General features: G+C 33.1%; 2 protein-coding genes across 2 annotated transcripts in view; one reads left to right on the top strand and one right to left on the bottom strand.

The window, feature by feature from the left end:
- Window positions 1–1513: 1513 nt before the first annotated feature.
- LOC141485245 (probable cytochrome P450 6a20) overlaps window positions 1514–22063 on the top strand; it is a 123094-nt gene continuing 102544 nt past the window's right edge. Inside the window, exon 1 of the mRNA XM_074181571.1 lies at window positions 1514–1792. The gene's annotated coding sequence lies outside the window, so the exon portion shown is untranslated. The remainder of the gene's footprint in view (window positions 1793–22063) is intronic.
- Window positions 9309–10829, bottom strand: LOC141485237 (uncharacterized). Its single transcript, XM_074181559.1, has 3 exons — window positions 10331–10829; window positions 10050–10271; window positions 9309–9991 (listed from the first exon to the last, which is right to left on the bottom strand). The coding sequence occupies exons 1-3, from the start codon at window positions 10379–10381 to the stop codon at window positions 9755–9757; spliced, it is 510 nt and encodes a 169-aa protein (XP_074037660.1). The 5' UTR covers window positions 10382–10829; the 3' UTR covers window positions 9309–9754.

Raw genomic sequence — 22063 nt, forward strand, 5'->3', positions numbered from 1 at the left:
TATGAAATATATGAAAATTGCCAACATTGAAGTTTTTTCGAACAGTTTCGTCTGTCACACGAGTTAAGTTATTAATCAGCGGTTCGAAGACACAACCGATTTGGAGAAAGTACCTGCGGTTAACTATTCAGTTGAAAAACGACTTCCTCATAAATTTATGACAGTGAAATTTTGCAATTTGAAAATCTGGGATATTCCAAACAAACAATTTTGCGGGAAATATACCAGACCACAGTTCATACAATAATCATTCATAATTAAATATAATTTTTTTTTTTCAATTTTTTCCCACTATGCTTTCATCATTCTGTTATATATTTTCAGTGACATTTTGATAGCAGCTTTCGTTCCTTCATGTTTTTGATGATATTTGTCATCTCTGGTCAGTCAATTGCTTCTCGACTCGTTTGAATTTTTGATACTTTTTATTTAGTTCTGATTATTATTTCATTTTTATTTTTGATTTAGTTCTGAAATTGCAGCTTCCATCTTTTTCAATTGCTCATTTCTGAACTTTCTCTATATAAAATTTTGAGTGGTTTGTTTCAAAAATAGTTTTTACCCATAGTTTGCTGAATATTCTTTCCATATTTTTTCTAGTTAATCGTTGCTCTCGAAGTGTCATTTCTTCAACACTTTTTCTTTGCCCTTTCTCCTTCCTTTCCAGTATTACAATTTTTGTTTTTCTTTGTATTCAGCTAATTTGATGAGATCACTTTCAATTCTTGTCAAGCGAACCTTTTCAGCTTGTCTTTCCTTTTTTAATGCATCTTCCCCAGTCGAATTCGGTTTTTTTAGTAGGCGGCATGATGTTTTGAACTGAAGGAATGCTTACAGTACCATCATCATAATTTTATATTAGCTCACGCATCCACGTTATTTGGCATGTATTTCAAATTTGAACAATACACAACGAACTAACGAATAAAACTGAACACAACGTTTTAAAAAAAACAACAATATAGTGATTATTACAGTGTGAAAAACGTGATAAACTTTATCAAGTACATCGCAGATCAAAACAAAATATAAAGTTTCTTGAATTAATGATAATATTTAATGCATTTTCGCTGTAATTGTGACGAGCCAAAGAACTGACGTTTTGAGGATGATGTAATACCCAGCGAAAGCTATGTATGGTAATATAAATTCTAAATTCGGAAAGAGACAGATTTCTTCAATTCAGATTATTTTTAAACGCCGAAACTGCCTCTCATAAAACGTTAAATTATGGCCAAGGGACCGAGAGTGTTAAGATAAACACTATTCATCGGCTTGAAAAGATGCCCAGTCAGAGATAATTATCAAGCAACTCGATAAGGCATATACATTTCCCATGAATTGAAAGTTTTGAGAACTCATCGAAAGATATTTTTAAGGACCTACGTCGTACGGGGGCAACGATGAAGAGATAACGGTTTGAGAAACGCGAGGGGCGGGAGACTCGTGATTTGATTTTGCTGGCTTTTTGAAAGGAGAAAAGACAGAGGGTTCTGGAAGCTCTTCGCTTAAGGTAGCGGTCTGGGAGTGGTGCGAAAATCTTTGTTTTATGAAGTGGGCCAATCAAGGGCGGTATATTTTGTTATGGGAGATAGTTTTCCTGGGTGGAATCTAATTTTTTATTTTTGAAAACATGCAGTTAGCGTGATTTTGGGTAGTCTTTTATTCTGAAGCGAAAATCGAGCAGTGTAGTGCAAAAGTTTTAAAATAGGGATCGAGTTTGAAGGGTTCTCTTGACGGTCAATCAAGGGCGGTATATTTTGTTTTGGGGTCGAGCAGGAAAAAGGCAGCGGTGAGTTAATTATACATGTTGTGTACTAACCATTCTATGATTTTGGGAAGGAGTTACCCACATAGCAATAGATATTCCAGGTATATTTCATGAATATACATTTAAGGATATTGTATTATGCTATGAATATGCCATGGATATATATATCTTCTGGAGAATATTCCCTGGAAGTGCTCCTGGCGAACCTTTGATATATTTTAAGAATATTCCTTGGGAATATTCTTGGAATATCTTATAATATTCTTAGAATATCTAAGGTATATTCTATTAAGAATATTCCAGGAATAGAACCCGAGGAATATTCATAAAATATTCAGAATATTCTTAGTTTATTGTAGGAATATACAATAGAGAAACACCATAGAATATTCTTTAAATATATTTTATGAATATTCTAGGAATATTTGGAATATTCCAAGAATGTGACGAGTAACCGCTATTAGGCATGTATATATTGCATTTTGATACAAGATTCACACAAGTAATAAAACACATAACATTCATAAACAAATATATTTTAAAAACAATATACACTGAAATATTTGACGTTTCAACCAATATTAAAAATAAAAAATCTAATTCAAAATATTTATTCACTGAATAAAATATTCCTGGATACTGTCATATTACAAATATTAGAAATGTATTCAAATTAGGATGTTCCTACTCTCAAACAAATGTATACTAAAAAATATACTAAAATAACAACTCTGTGAATTCATCAGCACTAATTAAAAAATAATAAATATATCATTTCATTGAAAAAGAAAAAGTGTATTACATCAAGAAATAGGTTAGGTTTCTCACTTCGAAAAATAAACCCACAAATGAAGTATTTAAAATGAGTGGTATGATGGGTTCTTCAATGAATTTCACTTACTTAAAGTTATTCAAACTTTGCTCACCAGAACAGTTTTCCTTATATTTGTTCAACAATGCATCAGCCAGTGTTTCAATAGTTATACCTGGAACAAAATGTACATTAACGTTCATTATCACTATTTGAAAGTGGCACAATAAAACTGGAATAAAAATCAAATAGATATTTTTCGCATAGGTTACTCATGAACATTTACAACATTTTATGACTTAGAGAGCAACTTGCATTGTCTTGTTGAAAAGTAATCATTACGTTTTCAGTTTCTTAGCGCACCTGCCTATACCAGGTACCACTCTGTTTCCTTTTGGGCAAATTGATACTATCTTGAAAACGAGTGATAAAAATTATGAAAACAAATGATACAAAAGAATGTGTCATTCACTTACTATTCTCTATTGAAGATACACAGCTGAAATCACTCTAGTTCAAACATGTACTTAGTCAAACCAACAAATCCCACACACCAACTCTCCTCGAACCTAAAATGAGGTATAGTAGGTTAATCACCATGACTTTACTATCGATACTATTGCATTTTACTTACTTTTCTTGAAGACTGAATAGATGCAACTCTCCTGTTTGAAGATCCAAAATCAAACTATTCGCTGTACTGCAAATTGGACAACCCCAAATTATAAATGGTACACTGAACGTGACAGAATTATACTTTGATAATAACACCAACACATCATGCATTACACACGCGAACCTGCCACGTCAACCGCCATGTTGAATCAAATGTCGAATTTAACGCAAACGCAAATGTACCATGCATTAAGGGACAGCCGCTTTCACAGAGCTTATTCGACTGTCGCGCGCTACACTTCAATTTACCAATGAGAAACGTTTACTCCAATTATTCACTTCCCCATTTCTCTGTTTCCAGGATTTTTCGCTTTGTAATTAAATAATTTCAAATACAAAAAGACAAATAGGATGAGAATTAACCAATTTATTGATGCAATTGGTTCATTTATTGGCCCATTCAAATTTTTTTGTCGTTTCCAACAGTTGCTGTTGGAGCAATTCATCCAGAATCTTTGCGTTGAGTTCAAAAACTGGTTAACACTATCAGGGTTATATACATTAGGTTATGCATTCGATTAAGATCTTCAAATATTTTTGTTTTTAATAATATTGAATTATTTGAATACGTTATTATAAGATAATTCAAAATTCCATTGTATAGAATATTCCAAAATATACCGTGGGGATATATTCTAAGAATATACCATATGGTATATTCGATCGACAATATTCTTAGAATATTCAAGGGAGAATAATCCATTTATAGACATTCTATGCACATTCTTTCGGGAATAATCCTGCCATATTCATTCAAGCATATTCTATGAATATTCTAAAGGCATGTATATATTCCAAGAATATTCTATGAATATTTGGAATATATACGTTCGTTTTATGATAAACAGGGAATATTCCATGAATATCTAGTGCTGTGTGGGTAGCTATAATAAATTTGTATACAGAGTGGACCTAATAATTGCATTATAGATATTTAGCGGTCAGAAATCATCGGTCAAGTTAGAGTATTTCGTCACTCTCGTATATTATAGTAATAATTTCCGGCGAAGGCACGAATATTGAGTTTAATTTTTTTTTTTGAGATATATTTATGGTTATTATTTTTTAATTATTTTTTTAATATTTTTATTCATTATTGAATATAGTTTCTTCTGAAGGTTTTAAGCAGGCTTTTATTTCAAAATCTACCATAGTAACCTCGTGGAAGGAAGTGTCTGCGAATTTTTTTTTCAAGATCTTTTCTCTCTGCAACTAAAGACCTCCTCCTAGTGCAGGAGGCGGAATTCAAGCCTCTTTCGGACTTGCCTGACATCCAAAATTTTATGTGGAGAAATTCGCATCTGGTGACAGTAGCTGCCAAATTTTATTTGAATAAACCAAACACGGAACTAGCGAAAGAGTTACTAAGGCTTGATAGACAGTTATAGTCTATTTCAAAAGAGTGTAGAGTAATAAATCATGAAGTGTCATAAAATTTGCCTGAATTTCGTTGTCGTCCATGGGCGTAGGCAAATCTTAGGATTATTAAACTTAATAATTAAAGTAAATTAAAAATTACAGACATAGATAATAATAAAAGGCCATTTTTGGGAAGTAATTTGGTCTAAAACTAAGTACCTACATGTATTTAGGTAAGTAAAATTTCTTAAAAAAAGATTAAGATTAATTTTAGTGGTTCTTGTAAACTTATTTAATATGCAATTTGGGTTCATATACTTGAGCATGATTTCTCAAAAAAGGGTTAACACTTAGTTCCGAGGTGCCATGTCATTATAATAATCCCTTTTTGACCCTGCCCACCAATCATGCAATACCTATTAAACCCAGGTAATTAAGAAAAAGGGTTTAAATATATTGTAATGGTGTCTTAAACATTCGAGTTATAATAGTAATTGTTACTACACCAATTAAACGTACAGTGATATTGTGATATAGAAATAGTGAAAAAGTTATAAAATGGGGACATTTACTCCAAAGAAAAGAAGTGTAAAAAATTATCCGCTATCTGTTTGCGAAAAAGTTATAATTTTAAATGTATATGATTGCATAAAACACGATCACCCTAGTTTGTCTGTGCAAGAAAGTGTTGAGCGATGTGCCCGAATGACTGGAATTGGACAGTCCACGATTTTTAAATTATTGCGAGAAAGAAAGATATCAGGCCAGGTAAGTCCATGCAAGAGAAAATCAGGAAGACCAATAAAAATCTTAGATGAAGACACCAATGTGACATTCGAAGAAAAGTTCATTCGTTTTATTTTAAAAAGGAAATACCCACTTTTGAAAAAATATTTATCGAGATAAGCCAAGATAACGATATTCCTTTGATATCCGAAGGTTATATAGTCAAAAAAATGTGGCAAGATAAAAATATAACAAGTTCTCGCCAAGCTTTCATAGAAGGCCTTTCGACGGGTATTAAAGTGCCTTCGGGAAAAGGGAAGAGGCTTATAATTGCTCACATTGGAAGCGAAGACGGATTTTTAAAAGAAGGTTTGTTAAGCTTTGAGTCGTGCCGGACGGGAGATTATCATGAGGACATGAATTCGGATGTCTTCGAAGACTACTTCGGGGAAATGTTAAAATTTCTTTCAGCTGATTCGGTCGTGGTTATGGATAATGCAAGCTACCATTCAAGGCGCTTAGAGAAGGTACCAACTTCAGCTTGGAGAAAGCAAGAAATTATTAACTGGCTGGCAAATAAAGGTATTCAGTTTGAGACGAATTCAGTAAAGAAGGAACTACTAGCCATAGTAGAACAACATACATCTCGCTTCATGAAATATGCCGTAGAAGATGTAGCAGAAAAGTATAAAGTAACTGTGCTGCGCCTACCGCCATATCATTGCGAATTAAATCCTATAGAACTTATATGGGCACAAGTTAAAGGATATGTTGCAAGGCACAATACTACATTTAAAATGAAAGATGTCAAGGTATTGTTTGATCAAGCCATTATGGAAATCACATCAGAAAACTGGCAAAAAGCAATCCAGCATGTTTTAAAAGAGGAAGATAAAATGTGGGAACTGGACAACTTGGTCGATCAGGTGGTTGACCCTATAATTATAACACCAGGGGATGATGACAGTTCTTCGGATGAAGACTATACTGATGTAGAATAATTTAATTGAATTGTAAATATACTGTAGCGGGATAAGCAATCTGGACAGAGACCAGTGTATCAGTGACAGTGACACTTTTGCTTAGGTTAGGGTTTAGAATTAAGGGTAGTCTGAATAATTATTTTCTCGGAAGGTTCTCGAAAATTGTACCTAGTAATCTCTAGAACATTCAATTAGGGTATAAATAGAGTGTTGTTAAACGTTAAGGGAAGTTCACAGTTTTAGTATTGTTCAAGTGTCAAATTGTAATAACGTATCCAGTAAAGTTCTTGTCGTTTTTGTGAATAAATTGATTTAAAGTCCCCACAAGTGTTTCAATACGTAAAGTTCGTTCGTGTGTGTTTGTGAGTATTTCCCGATTTCGGTTCGTATATATTTTATTGTTACATTTTATATTTTTTTAATAACACTGTTCTGCTGTATTAAATTTTTATTTCCTTTAATATAATTTTTATGAATGCATATTCTTTTGGCAATTATCCCACTAGCGCGCCTCTGGCTCAGTATTTATCCGTCGATAACAATGGACAAATCCCTTAAAACAGGGTGATACCTACCTGCTCTTTATGAAACGACATAATTTTGCAATGCGGACTAGGGAAGTGACAGAATTTATTGACGGATCACCCTGTAGCGCTTTTGAATACTTAATGAGATTTTATTACTCTACACTCTTTTGAAATAGACTATAATGACGTATTATTTATTGGTGACCCAACTATAAAATCGTAGATGTTTCAGTGGGATACGTATATATAATAATAATAGTAAAACCGTGCCGGATTTACTACAATATGAGTTGTTTCTATCTGAAATTGAGTACTCATATAGAAGAGTTTTCATTATATTAGAATAAAATGAAAAATCTGTAAAGAAATATTTGAATAATAAAAAAATAAAGGAAAACTAGTTGCATCAATCAAATATATATAACCGGGAAACCCGGTTTCGGGTTTAACCCTATTATCAGGTATGAAACTAAAATGTGAAATTTCAAAACTCTGTTATATCGGGAGTTTTTAGATAAGACAGAAAGACAGGTCGATAAACGAACCAAAGTGCCAACTATAAAATTCAACACTAAATTATTATTACTCATGAAAACTGTTGTTATTTTGTATTCAGAGAAGTGATTTTGAATAATTTCTGAAAGTTTACCTGATTAGTTGATGCTACTATAATTACATATATTGTGTTATCTGCAGTTTGGTTATAATTCACTTATAAATGTTTCATGAGTTTAACCTGTTATCTTTTCTATAAGAGAATCTGGTACCTGCTTGTTACTGCAATTTGCTTAATTATTTTCAGTCAAAAGAAATTGTACAGTTTGGGAATGTGTTTTTTCTGTAGATTTGAGTTATTATTCAGTGATTCGAAGGCTCAGGCGATTTGAAGAAAGTCGAAAACATTCGCAGGAAAAAATAATTTGAAAATACTGATCCGTTATTTTGACTGAAACCGCGATTAACTATTCAGTCACAACTTAAAAAACGGCTTCCATATAAATTTATGACAGTATAATTCATGAGAAAATTTCGCTTTTCGAAAATTTGGGGCATCCCAAGTTCATTCAAGCCGAAGTTCATGCAAACAATGACCCGGAAAGTATTCAGTGAACAATATACTTTGAATATAGTAGACCAAAGTCTATACAAAAATGAGTGATAATTAAAAATATTTTATTTTTTACAATGCTTTTTCACTATGCTTCAATCATTCTGTCATATATTTTCAGCAACTTTTTGATAGCAGCTTTCGTCCCATCATGTTTGCGATGATATTTTTCATCTCTGGTCAGTTTCATGAGCATGGAACGTTTCGTATTATTGGATATCATTTTTCCTATTCTTTTTTCCAAAATTTTACAAGAAATTAACAGGGCCTGTTGATATTTTCTCTTGCTTAAATTTGAAACCAACACTGTTTTCACTACTTCCTGAATCTGTAGGAATTCGTATTTGTCCACAAGCTCATTCGTGACTTTGTATTTTCTTTCTGAGTTACTCAATAACTCTTTCAGCTTCTTTACATACTTGATTTTTGATTTTGACCCAGTTTTTGATTTTTCTTCATCCATGTTATCTTGCACTTTGTTGTTCGCTCCTCCCTGGTAAACTGAATGATAATTCAGTTTACCAGATTCGCTAATCTTAAAGAATGAACATTTTTACTGTAATAGCGATAAGACACTCCATGTTGATATTCTTTTCGGTAAAAGTCATCATTTTCATCGTGAAGTGCGACGGTTGATACCTTCTATCATTTTCTCGTCTCGTGAAATGGCTGTCGTGTGTAGGAAATGACAATAAATGTGTACGAACATTATCCATTATTTCTTTGGAGAATTTGGATGAAGGAGGTGCACATCCCCCCCCCGTCAACCATTTATTCAACTCGTTTTCTGAAAAAATATTACTTTATCAATCTCCTAGTAAATATGAACCATTTGAAAATATGCGTAAACTCATCCCTGGTAAAAAATGTCGAGTAATTCTAAACATCTCTTCCAGTAACAATAAATCATTTCTTTTAAAAAAAGTTCATCGTCGTTCAAAATATCTCTCTAATGAACATGAAACCATTCAAAACATGTATAGTCATCCCCGACACACATGTTTTCAAATGTTTTGAAGAAAGCTTACCATCATTCAAAACTTCTCTTCGTTTGCGAGATAATTCGACAAGTTTTCTACTTATAGTACTCATCGTTGCACCTTCAAAAATAGATATAGAAAGTACCTACGTACCACTTTCAAACACTGATAAACACCTGAATAAACTTCAACACAAAATTCACGCAACACACGTTAAGCATAACTGATTGTTTACTGCAATTTGCTTAATTATCTTATTTCTGATCGGGATATTATAAGCTTATATCATCATAGTTACGCTATCAATAAAGAGGGTCATAACTCCCTTGGGACATTATAGATTTTATAATTCCCTCTACCTTTCACAAGTAAAAATAAATAGAAATGAAAACTGAACCATATTTTATTTATTCACGTCATTACAAATAATAAATGTACAATTTTGAAATGTTCCCTGAAAATTACTTCCGCCACTGGAAACAATTTCTTCTTTTGTATGGCTGGAGCTTCTGTTCACTACAGTCGAGGTACCTGCCTCTTCTGATGACAAAGTAGACAACATACGCGCCGTTTTATTTCTCAATTCGATGCTATCCTCCAAATACCCCTCCGCCACCGTGGAACTTTTCCAACCTCCGTGTCTTTTTAAGTTAGTCATAGTTGCTCCTGCATTGGCTAGAGCAGTAGCAGAAGTGCGACGAAGGCAATGTCCCGTATAGGAAGATGAGTTTGGCAATCCTAAATACATTGCGATTTTGCTGGGGATTTTCCCAAACATGTTTTTTCCAATTGGCTGAGATGTACATTTATTTTGTCAGAAGCTCAAAAAAAATCGTTCAATACCTTTAGGACGCAAAGACATATAAAGTCTTAATAAAGGCAAAGCGGAGAACTCTTTTTCATCCACAACTGTAAATTTCTTCGATACACCAGTTTTACTTTCCGGTACGTTCACTACCATAACGGAATCCCGGTCCTCTATATCCGATATCTTCATATTCAAAAGTTCCTGACTTCTGCATCCTCCAAAATAACCCATAATCAAAACAACCTATAACAAAAAAAAGGAAATAAATACACACAAAAAGGAAAATAAGAAAAAAAATTACCTTATGCAATAAATGAATATCATTAGGAGCGTCCTTTAGGAATCTGATAACATCTTTAGGAGATAAAACAGCAGACTTTTTCGGCTTATAACTCTTACTCTTCCGTTTCAAAAAAGCCTGTAGTTCATTGAACTTGGTGATATCTCGTTTCTCATGTATAGTCACCATCGATTTTAGCATTGACCATTTAGTCCATAAAGAATTCGGACTATACGTTTCTGACTGAAACGAATAAACACAATTACTAGCAAATCTACCAAAAAACATAGAAAATTCCTTACCAGTTCTTGAAAATATGCCAGAAATACAGTTTCAGTGACATCTTTTGGCATAACATTTTTCCGTGTCAGCCAGTCCAGATATATCTTGTATTCTTTTTGGTATACGGCTTCACTTTTCGATGGAATTAATGATTCTCTTGCTTGTTCAGCTTTTTTCAAAATATCCTACATTATATTTGGGGTAGAAAACACGTTTTCACCGCAAACACAGCTTGATAACAAAGTTCTGTTTATAAACAAGTAACATAGCAACAACCTAGCAACAAGAAAACTCTACTATAATCAACGGTACCTGATTCAAATATACCGGGAAGGTAATGAATTGGTACATTTTTCCGTTTCAAAAATGAACAAAATTTTATTGAAATCGGTCAGAAATAAAATTATCTATGTACCACGGGAATTAATGAGCCTTAATAACCTCAAGCAATTGCTGTCCCTCGGGCCAGAGGCCCTCGGGACGCAAACTTTGCCATCGGTAATTAAGGCCCTCCTAATTCCCTTGATACATAAATAACTATTCAGTCAAAGTCAAAGGGAGTTAATTGTACAGTTTGGGAATGTGTTTTTTCTGTAGATTTGAGTTATTATTCAGTGATTCGAAGGCTCAGGCGATTTGAAAAAAGTCGAAAACATTCGCAGGAAAAAATAATATGAAAAAACTGATCCGTTGTTTTGACTGAAACTGCGGTTAACTATTCAGTTATAAATTGAAAAAAGACTTCCTCTTAAATTAATACAGGATAATTCATGATAAAATTTCGCTATTCGAAAATTTGGGAAATCTCAAAAGCCGAAGTTCATGCAAACAACGACGCGGGAAATATTCAGTGAACAATATACTTTGAATATAGTAGACCACAGTCCATACAGAAAGCAGTAATGATTGAAAATTATTTATTTTTTACATTTTCTTTTCACTATGCTCTAATCATTCTGTTATATATTTTCAGCAACTTTTCAATAGCAGCTTTCGTCCCATCATGTTTGCGATGATATTTTTCATCTCTGGTCAGTTTCATGAGCTTGGAACGTTTCGTATTATTTGATATAATTTTTCCTATTCCTCTTTCCAAAATTTTACAAGAAATTGACAGGGCTTGTTGATATTTTATCTTGCTTAAATTTGAATCCAACATTGTTTTCACCACTTCCTGAATCTGTAGGTATGCGTATTTGCCCACAAGCTCATTCGTTGCTTTGTATTTCTTCTCTGAGTTACTCAATACCTGTTATTTTAAAGGATTTCATTTTCTGAAATGTGCCTGAAATCACATATTGGCTCGAAGTTGAGCTGCTCCATAAAAACAATAGTTTTTTATATTTACGGTGGAGTAGCCAAACAGAGCTGTACTCGACAAATATTCCAATATATTTATAACAGTTACTTTCACCTATATCTTGTTTTCTCAAACTTTCCCAGACCGCTTCATTTTTCAGTAGTAATGTAAATTTTCATACTTTTTTTGAACCACTATTTCTATTTTCAGATGATTTCAGCTCCGCAGTACCAGATCACGCGGTGGAACGGGAATACAGTCAGTACCACTTGGCTCTCCTCTCTTAGGTTAATCTATCCTGCACTGATAATTAATGACACTCTAATACCACCCAATGAATTTATTGACGAAAATTGCTCAGATATCAGTCTGGTATAATCCAATGTCCATTGTGATATTACTCATGGTCGTTCGATTTTCTGTCAGGAATTCTCCGGGTTCTCTTATGAAGGAACGTTGGCAAAAGCGAGTATTTCGATTTTATTACAAAAATACTCATACTGATTTTATTTGAATGACTCAAATAAGTATGTGAGACAAAGGAAATTCCATTCATCACCTCTGAAAGTATACCTGAGAGGTTGATGCTACTATATTTTCATATATTGTGTTCTGTACAGGTTGGGTGTTTCATTATATAAAATAATATAATAATAATATTATATATATATATATATATATATATATATATATATATATATATATATATATAATTTATTTAATCAAGTTTGATATTATTCCTCAGGCAGATACCTTATCTTAAAGATACTTCTTACCTTGATTAGCTCAGTCGGATTTCTCTAAGCATGCAGCGCCCTCTCTCTCTACAGGTAGAGTTCTTGGAAAGGTCTTGTTTGTTTTAAAAAATATTGTGCCAAATACATTTTCAAAAAAGATAATAAATATAATATTGAATTCCAAAACTATGGCACTAATACAATCAACCTTAACCTTAACCTACCTACACCTGCGAAAAATATCTTAAATTTTAAATCATGAACAGAATTACACCACAAAATACCATTCTATAATAAAATTGCTGTTCTGTTGTTAAAATTAAATTGCTACAACGTTCTCTGCCTTATGACAGATTACTAAAATGGCTGCTCAGTGAATGTTTATAAATTAATCATTAATATCAATTTTACAATTGATTATCGTTTGGTTGTTTTATAACAATTCATGTTCTGTATTTTACAAAATTAATTTTTGAAATTTGCATTTAGCAAAATTCATGAGCTCCTTTCCAATTCTTTCACCTAGTAGGCTAGACAATATTTTAGCTACATGGTGTTTTCATATACTGAGTGTTTTTCCTTACACAAATTGAAACTCTTTCAAAATATTGATTTAGATAACTTGAATGAATTGTAATGTTGTTTTGTTTTCTAATATTGATCTAAATGGTTTTATTAATTTGTTTTTTTTGTGTTTCAGGAAAATATATATCTGGTGACTGATCTTTTCAATACTGGATTGTGACATTTGAATTTCAATGGAAACCAACTAAGGAATGATTCAATTGTTACATTGTATGCGTAACCATTTTACTGAGAACATAAGATAATTTCTAACTGAGGTAAGGTATCTAACCTATATTTTAAATGAACAAACGTATTAACTAGTGTCATTGGTCAAGATTCTTATAAAGAATAAATATCATAACAATATATATATATATATATATATATATATATATACCGGGTGTCCCACATTTTATGCGACAGGCAATATCTGGTTTGTTGAAGGAGATACACAAAAATGTTTCATACAAAAGTTTTAGGAGTTCATGAGAGCTATATTTTGATATAATGTTTAAATATACAGGGTATTTGCTGTAGGTGCTACAGACCAAAACTCCATTTTTTAAAATAGAACGCCCTGTATATCATTACATATTCAGATGCTACATTAAATTCTGATATCATTTCATGTTTGGTTTTTGAAATTCGGTTACGGCGTTGTTGAGTTATTGCACTTTTCCTTAAATATAAAGTTTCAAAAAAACTTATTTACTCGTACACGAATCCAGTCTATATCTTTTATTAAAGTGAACTAGACTACTACTGAATACAAACCATTATTCTCACCTCTACGATACGATATCGATATCAGTTGAATATAATATTGAAATTCTTGAGAATGTAACTAACTTGAGGGTGAATTGCTTAATATTGCACAATTTCATCAAGTAGCTTATGCTTGTTGATGCCATAGTAACAAATGTTGTTGAATTGTATCTACTTGTCAGTTCGATTCAGTGATTCTTTGCAAAACAGTAACTGTGTTCTTTGTGCGAAAACTCCAGTATGCCTTTCGCGTTCAGTCCAAGTGATTGCATTGATATGTTATTAATTTTTGGGGAATGTCAGAAAAACTGCCGTCAAGCACAACCTCTATACCAAGAACGTTTTCCAGACAGACCCATTCCGCCACGAATGACTTTTTCGAGAGTTGTAGAAAAATTGCGAACTGGGTCGTTTCCTTCTAATATAAAGCATCGTCATCATACGAGATCTGTTAGAACTGGAGATTTAGAGATCAACACATTGATCTCTATTATATTATATTATTATTCATCCACATGTTTCTATCCGTACTCTTGCAGAAGAAGTCGGTGTGAGTAAATCTAATGTACAGAGAATTCTGAAAGAAAATAAATACCACCCATTTAAAATTCAGTTGGTACAAGGTTTGAAACCCACGGACTTTGAACGACGACTTGAATTCATTGCTTGTATTCAGGTAATATTACATGAAAGTCCTAACATATTCAGTCAAATTTTGTGGAGCGATGAATCGCGATTCCACAATAATGGAGTTGTGAATCGACATAACAGTTACTATTGGTCTCAAGAAAATCCCCACTGGGTCCGCGAAAGTAATTTTCAAACTACTTGGGGTATTAATGTATGGTGTGGATTGTTCAATGGCCGCATCAAAGGACCTTACTTTTTCAATGAAAATCTCAATGGATTGCGATATTTACATTTTCTAGAAAATGATTTGATCCAGTTGATGGAAGATATTCCCATAGCAGAACGACAAGGAATTTGGTGGCATCAAGATGGTGCTCCTCCTCACAATTCACAGGTTGTTACTGAATATCTGGATAGAACGTACCCAAATAGAAGGATTGGTAATAAGGGTCCAATTCGGTAGCCGGCTCGTTCCCCAGATTTATCACCGCTTGATTGGGGTTATTTAAAAGATATCGTTTTCACTACTCTCCCTTTGAATGTGGATGATCTGAAAATGAAAATTCGACTAGCGTGCAGTGATATTACGCCTGATATTATAAGAGCGACTTGTACGAGAGAAGTGATTCGACGTTTCGAAGCCTGTATAATATCTAATGGGCATCACTTTGAACAATTTTTATGACTTATTTCTAGGTACCTACCATTCTTATGAAATGATTTATCAACTTATATTATTTACATTGTTATTAATTAAATATTTGTTTTCGAATACACCTCTTTCAATTTCGCTATTGTTTCATTTTCAAAATGATTCCTGACTGAATTCCACACCTCAAAATTGAAACCATTACTTCGAACACCCAAAATGTTGACTAATTTTCATGTGATCTGATGCAGAGAGAATAATTGTATGAGATATTTCAAAAAATAATAGTCGTTCTCAAGACTTTACATTTTAAGCAATAACTCAACAACGCCGTAACCGAATTTCAAAAACCAAACATGAAATGATATCAGAATTTAACGTTGCATCTGAATATGTAATGATATACAGGGCATTCTATTTTAAAAAATGGAATTTTGGTCTGTAGCACCTACACCAAACACCCTGTATATTTAAAAATTATATCAAAATATAGCTCTCATGAACTCCTAAAACTTTTGTTTTAGGAGTTCATGTTTTATATATATATATATATATATATATATATATATATATATATATATATATATATATATATATATATATATATATATATATATATATATATATATATATACATATATATACATGTTTTATATATATATATATATATATATATATATATATATATATATATATATATATATATATATATATATATATATATATATATATATATATTTATGTGTTTTATACGTAGCTGAGCCACCCATAGCAAACCCCACATACAATCTCGAGCCACTATTTCAAACCTGAGCCATATATATGGCTCATGATTGATTTTCCCGTATTTCTCACTCATCTGCTGTCCAAGAGCCAATATTCGAAGGGGGAGGCCAATATTATCCAATCATTTTCGTAATGCCCCGTCACGTGTTTCTTTTGTAAATAAGCGTTATTTGCCAAAGTTCAATGGGTCAGGTTGGTATGAAAGATGTAAAAATACCAACTCCTATATTCGAACCTGAGCCATCTGAATTTGGCATCACTGTTTCGATTCTTCAAAAGGGACTTCACTAGAGTGTTTTAAGTTATACTAAAATATGTAGGAACCAAGGCCGTCGTCGTGGGAGCCTCCCCCCCTACTTTTTTGACTTGGGAAAAAGTTGGTACATTTTTGGCCGTGAAGATAGAAAAAAATAATAGTAACAAAATGAATAAACATTATAATAATAAAAATGAGAGAAAAGAAAGGGAGATGTAATATGAAAAGGGAAAGAACCAGGAGAAGGTTGAAATTTCCCAACATGCATAAATTGGAGATCAAATACTTTGAAATTCTGAGTTGTTTGAAAATTTAAAAAAAGTTTAATTTTTCCCAAGTAAGAGAACAGTTCACAAATTTTGGTAGTGATAATTTTACAAAATTCTCAACCTTTTGCTATTTCTTCGACTTGGAAAAGTTGTAAAATTTCGGGCCGTGAAGATAGAAAAAATAATAGTAGAAAACAATAAGCATAATATTATTTAAGTGTTGTTTCCTTTCATTTGTACTGAATATTCCTATACTTGGTGGATATGGTGGAAGACCAAGGACCTTGGTCCAAAATAGAATAATTCCCATAATTATTTTTATAATTACCAAAATTTATTTTTGTTTGTGCATACCCTAATGGGCATAAGCATTCAGCCAATCTTTGGATAGCTCAGTAAGAAAATTAATATATTATAGTAGTAACTAATCCCTCGGCTTTCATTTTCTTGGAAGTTGGGAAATTTTGCTGGTGGGCTCGGGAACATTTGGATTCCCTCCCCCCCCGTTTTTCTTTTCGCCCTGGCCCTGGTAGAAACCATGTCTCAACGAACTAAAAAAATTCTTTCGTTGGCTAAAGCAAATGCTTTTAGAGGTAAGTTTGTTTTTGTTATTTTATAATTTGAACAGCCAAATCAATTCTGTGATTCCAAATATCTTATGTGCCTGTGCACGTTTATTTTATTTCAACTTTATGCTTCATATATGATCTACTGAAAATCTACCAGAACAGTGTCTCTTCTTTTACTAGTTGTACCGAATGAAAAGTTATTCCTAGTTCATGATAAATACATGTTTTATCAAAAATTCGAATGATGAATAATTGTAATCAGTTGACGAATACTGAAATGGTTCTTCAGAATTATAGGCCAATTAAAAAATATTATTTATTTGACAACACTCCGGAGTCTAAATACTGAAATATTTCTGAAAATAATTGATTTATTTGTATTTCGAAAACAACATTCACTTGGCGGCCAAATTATGGAACAGGAGAATTTCGAGAAAAATCCTGAAAGTCTGTTCTGGCGTGATTTTGCAATCGGTTTCAAACTGGCTTGATAAACAACAGCTTACAACTAGATGAAAATGGGATATCATAATATATTATTTTTCCCCTCGCAATCACTTATCACTCCTATAAGCGCATTTCGAAAACCAAGTTATTTTCGTAAGTAGGGATCGTTATCTCTACTCACTACTACGTTATCGAATTTCACATCTAGGAGTGAAATTACTTGTGTGCTAGAGGAACAAATAATACTTGTCATTGATTGATAACACAGGCGTCAAGTATCCCAATTTCGGTGATAATTTTTGCTTGTTCTGTACAACCACCTATAGAACAATTAATCTTGATTTGCAAGAAAAAGAAAATGAATTCGAAAGCATTCTCACTGAAACAGAAAAAATTACTCTCAAGTCTTGTAGTAGAATTGTTATCAGAGGAAAAAGAGAGCGAGGAGTTCTTATTTTATTTTCTCAAAAAATGAGACAATACCTCTATTTTTTAGTGAAAGTGAGGGAGAGATTTGTGAAAGACAATGATTACTATTTCATACTAATGGAAAATCATTTTCAGTACAAAACAAAAGTTGTGTACAAATATGCTGAAAAATGTGACGTCGTAAAATCCCAAAAGAATCAGTGCTACTAAGTTACGTAAGCATTCGGCAATTTTTGAAAAGTGAAAAGTGAAAGTTGAAGTGCAACTGTCCAGGTTTATGGGACATACCCTCAAAACGCATTGTAATATCTAGTACTTATACTACGTATAGTACTTATCATACAGCCAAAATATCCAAACTTCTGCTCCTCGCAACAGAGGGAGGTTTGGAAAAATATACCGAATTATCATTGGATGAAATCAACATTGATATGAACTCGATTGTTGAGAAGTGTGACTTTGAAGAAAGAACATCTTCAATACATGATGAAATGACCAAGAACACATGACCAAGAATGAACAAGAAAAAAGTATTCATCTAAAAATGTCATGGTCTGCAGAACATAAAAAAATATTGCAAAATATGAAAAACAGATTGAAAGCAAAAGAGCTCCAAATGAATACGAGATCACTAAAGTCTATCCAAATCCAAGATAGAGTGAAACAAAACAAAACCGAAGCGTGATGTTCATGTGATCGCCCAGTGTCAGATGGAAAGGGCAGCGTTCATTGGTGAATTCGCCTTCTTGATACAAGTTCGGTACCACCACAGGGTTGTAATCAGTCGTTTGCGTGTTTGTGTGGCGTGCGTTATAGTATATTGTTTAAAATTGTTTTCCAAGATGTCCAGTACACACACTGCTGATGACACTGTAAGCTATCCTCTGAGTCCAGCCAGGAAACGATCCAAAAAAAGACATTTGAGTGTTGAGATGAAAAAAGTGATTTTAAATGTGTTCAAGAAAGAGATGGAAGAGATTGAGACATCGACTGTCGACGAAGTCGTATCGAAAGTTTCCGATAAAATTGAAGTGTGTTGCGCTTCGATTTACAATGTTTTACGGAATTATAAACAAAATCATACATTTTCCAAACGGAATACAAATCAGAATCGTCAAACCATTATAAAATCAATAGATGATGCTGATAAACATGCAATCAGGAGGAAAGTGCATGAGTACTTTTTCAGAAATGAAATACCCACGATAGACAAAGTACTCACAGAAATAAATGAAGATGTTTTATTGCCAAATTTCAAGCGGTCAACATTCCATAAAGTATTGAAACATTTGAATTTTTTGTATAGAAAAAACGAGGGCGCAATAGTTTATTATTGGATAGAGAGGAAATTGTGTTATGGAGGAGAGAGTATTTGACCAAAATTAAATATTATAGGGAACAACAGAGAACAATTTATTACATGGAAGAAACCTGGTTTAATGCTAGTCGTACTAACCCTAAAGTATGGGTCGATGAAACTGTGACCTCATCTAGAAGGGCCTTTCTAGATGGACTATCCACCGGATTAACAAATCCATCAGGTAAACTTATATTTATATATAGACCTGCCTCAATCTCAATATATAAAAAGTAACCTTCGTATTTGTTTTTTTTTTACTTACATACCTCTTCATAATTTCAGGTAAAGGAAAACGGCTTATTATTTGTCACATCGGCAATGATAATGGGTTTGTTGCTGAAGGGCTGTGGTGTTTCGAGTCGAAGAAAACTGGATACTATCACGAAGAAATGAACGGTGAATCTTTCAAACAGTGGTTTTCCAAAGTTCTACTCCATCTGGAGGATAATGCCGTGGATAATGTGTGGACAATGCACCTTATCATTCGCGACGGTTAGAGAATATTCCGACAACGTCGTCAAAGGAGGTTGAAATCCAAAATTGGCTGCGATCAAAGAATATTGGCTTTGAAGACTCATTGATAAGAGTACAGCTACTAGAAATTGTCAAGGAGCGCAAGCTTGAGTACCAAAAATATATAGTCGACGAGATGGCAGCAGGCCAAAACAAAATTGTCCTTCGCCTGCCTCCATACCACTGCGAGCTCAATCCCATCGAGTTGATATGGGCGGATGTGAAGAATATTGTAGTTCAGGATAACACCACGTTCAAATTTGCAGATCTCAAAATACTTTTTGATGAGGCTTTGAAAACAGTCACAGCGGAGAAATGGGAGGAGTGTGTTCGGCATGTGGTATCGGAAGTTTGAGACAAAGATGTGGAAGCTTGATAACATAATAGAGGCACAAATCGAGCCACTGATAATTCAGATTGGTGAGGATGACACTACTGATGAAGAGACAAATTCATCCAGTTGAATAATTTTGATTAATATTCCTTTTGATTTTACATAAAATAAAAATTATCAATAAAGAAATAATTACGTCTCTTTTCATATAATGCTTGAGTGCGCTGTGAAAAATCCAATGAAAATCTTTTTATATTACACATATTATCTGCATTTTTCCCGTTAAACTGCAAAATTTGTGTATTTCACTCGTTTCCAAAGTATGATATAGCATTTGCGATCAACAAGATGTTGGTTCTGAATATGACCTTGGCCAATTCTTGAGATTTTCAATATCACGGCATGTCAATGTTTACATCCACTCTATCTTGGATTTGGATTGACTTTAGGTTTGGGGAAGAATATCCTGGTATGTTTGATGATCGGAAGTGGACACCTGTGAGAGCTGTTGTTTACAATATTTATACTGGTAAATTAATCATTTCAGAGTGAAGGTGGTGGCAGTTGACCATAGCATAACTTGGTTGCCGCGGATTAAGCCGAATACGATTTTTCACTTTTAGTTCTCATTAACTTCCAACAATGTTTCATTTTGAATTCAGTGAAATAAACTACGAAATATAAAAGTATTGGTTTGAATTCATATGTACATTCTCCCCGATTTCCTACTTATTTTCTTGCCCCTCTAGAAAAAAATATTAGATTGCGCTTCAGTGAAAAATATTATTATTCATAGAGTGTTTGGACTATCATCCATTTGTCGTCAGTTTCAAGACATGCCGAACATCTGTCTCAAAGGTTTAATCTTTCAAAAAACAGCAAAACTCTTGCACTTGCTGCCCCAGGAGGTTTTTCCCTGAGGCATACAGCCTGGAGAAATTCTAGAATATCAACTCTTTTCTACTCTCCACTGGTACCCACGATGTTCTCTGAACATTACAGGATTTTCATTTTCGTCAGAAACAATCTGTTTAAAAAAAACAATTTGTTTAAAATTTGTTTTTCCGTTAACCAGCTGTCGCACCCCTACGTACGACAACCCTCAGAAGTCAAAACTTGTGCGAGCTAAGCATTAACGAGGTCTTACCTTTTAACGTGTGATTCCTAACACGGGTTGGACGGTAGCCAGTGAAAATCGATCGTTCAGACTAGGGCTTGAACCACCGACCAACACGGCAGTCAATTCGAGTGAGTGAACAAAGCATCCACGTCGAACCGACCGACCAGAAACAATGTATAAAAAATTATACAGATCGTAAAGGTTCAGTTTATTCTTCATCTTTACGAATCTTATTGATTAATAATCTAAAAACAATTGTCAGTATTGCCAGAATTTTCGAAAGTCCATCTGAATTGCCATTTCGTTGAAAATGAAGTGGAAATGAATAAAAAATAAACCAACAATCGAAACCAACGTATATTCTGATTCAACTTGGATAGAAATATGTGTTTAGCTCAAGAAATTAGGAAAGTTACTTTTGTATATAATCGTAACAATTAATTATCAAAAATTCAAATTGAAAGATAATTATAATGTATATGGAAGAAAAGAGCAATAGTTCGACCCATCTAGCAAATATATTCATTGAATACAAAAAACATGTTGAAGAATAATCGATGGATCAGGAAAGTATATATATATATATATATATATATATATATATATATATATATATATATATATATATATATATATATATATATATATATATGTATTATCCTTCCTATTAGACAAACTGGTATATGATTGTTTAGTGAATGAAAGGGTCAAAGGGAATTGTACAGTCTGTGAATGTGTTTTTCTGATAGATATTATTCAGTGGTTCGAAGGCTCAGCCGATTTGAAGAAAGTGAAAACAGTCGTAGGAAAAATAATATGGAAAGAGTTTTCCGACTGAATCTGCGGTTAACTATTCAGTTACAATTTGAAAAACGACTTCCTCATAAATTCATGACAGGAAAAGACAAGAGAAAATGTTGCTATTCGACAATCTGGGATAATCCAAAAACCGAAATTCATGCAAACAATGTCGCGGGAAATATTTAGTGAACAATATATTTTGAGTATAGTAGACAACTGTC

Source organism: Leptinotarsa decemlineata, unplaced genomic scaffold (assembly GCF_025532065.1).
Source record: "Leptinotarsa decemlineata unplaced genomic scaffold, Ldec_3_MD MMD2_tig00026314_RagTag_RagTag, whole genome shotgun sequence".
Taxonomy (NCBI): Eukaryota; Metazoa; Arthropoda; class Insecta; order Coleoptera; family Chrysomelidae; genus Leptinotarsa; species Leptinotarsa decemlineata.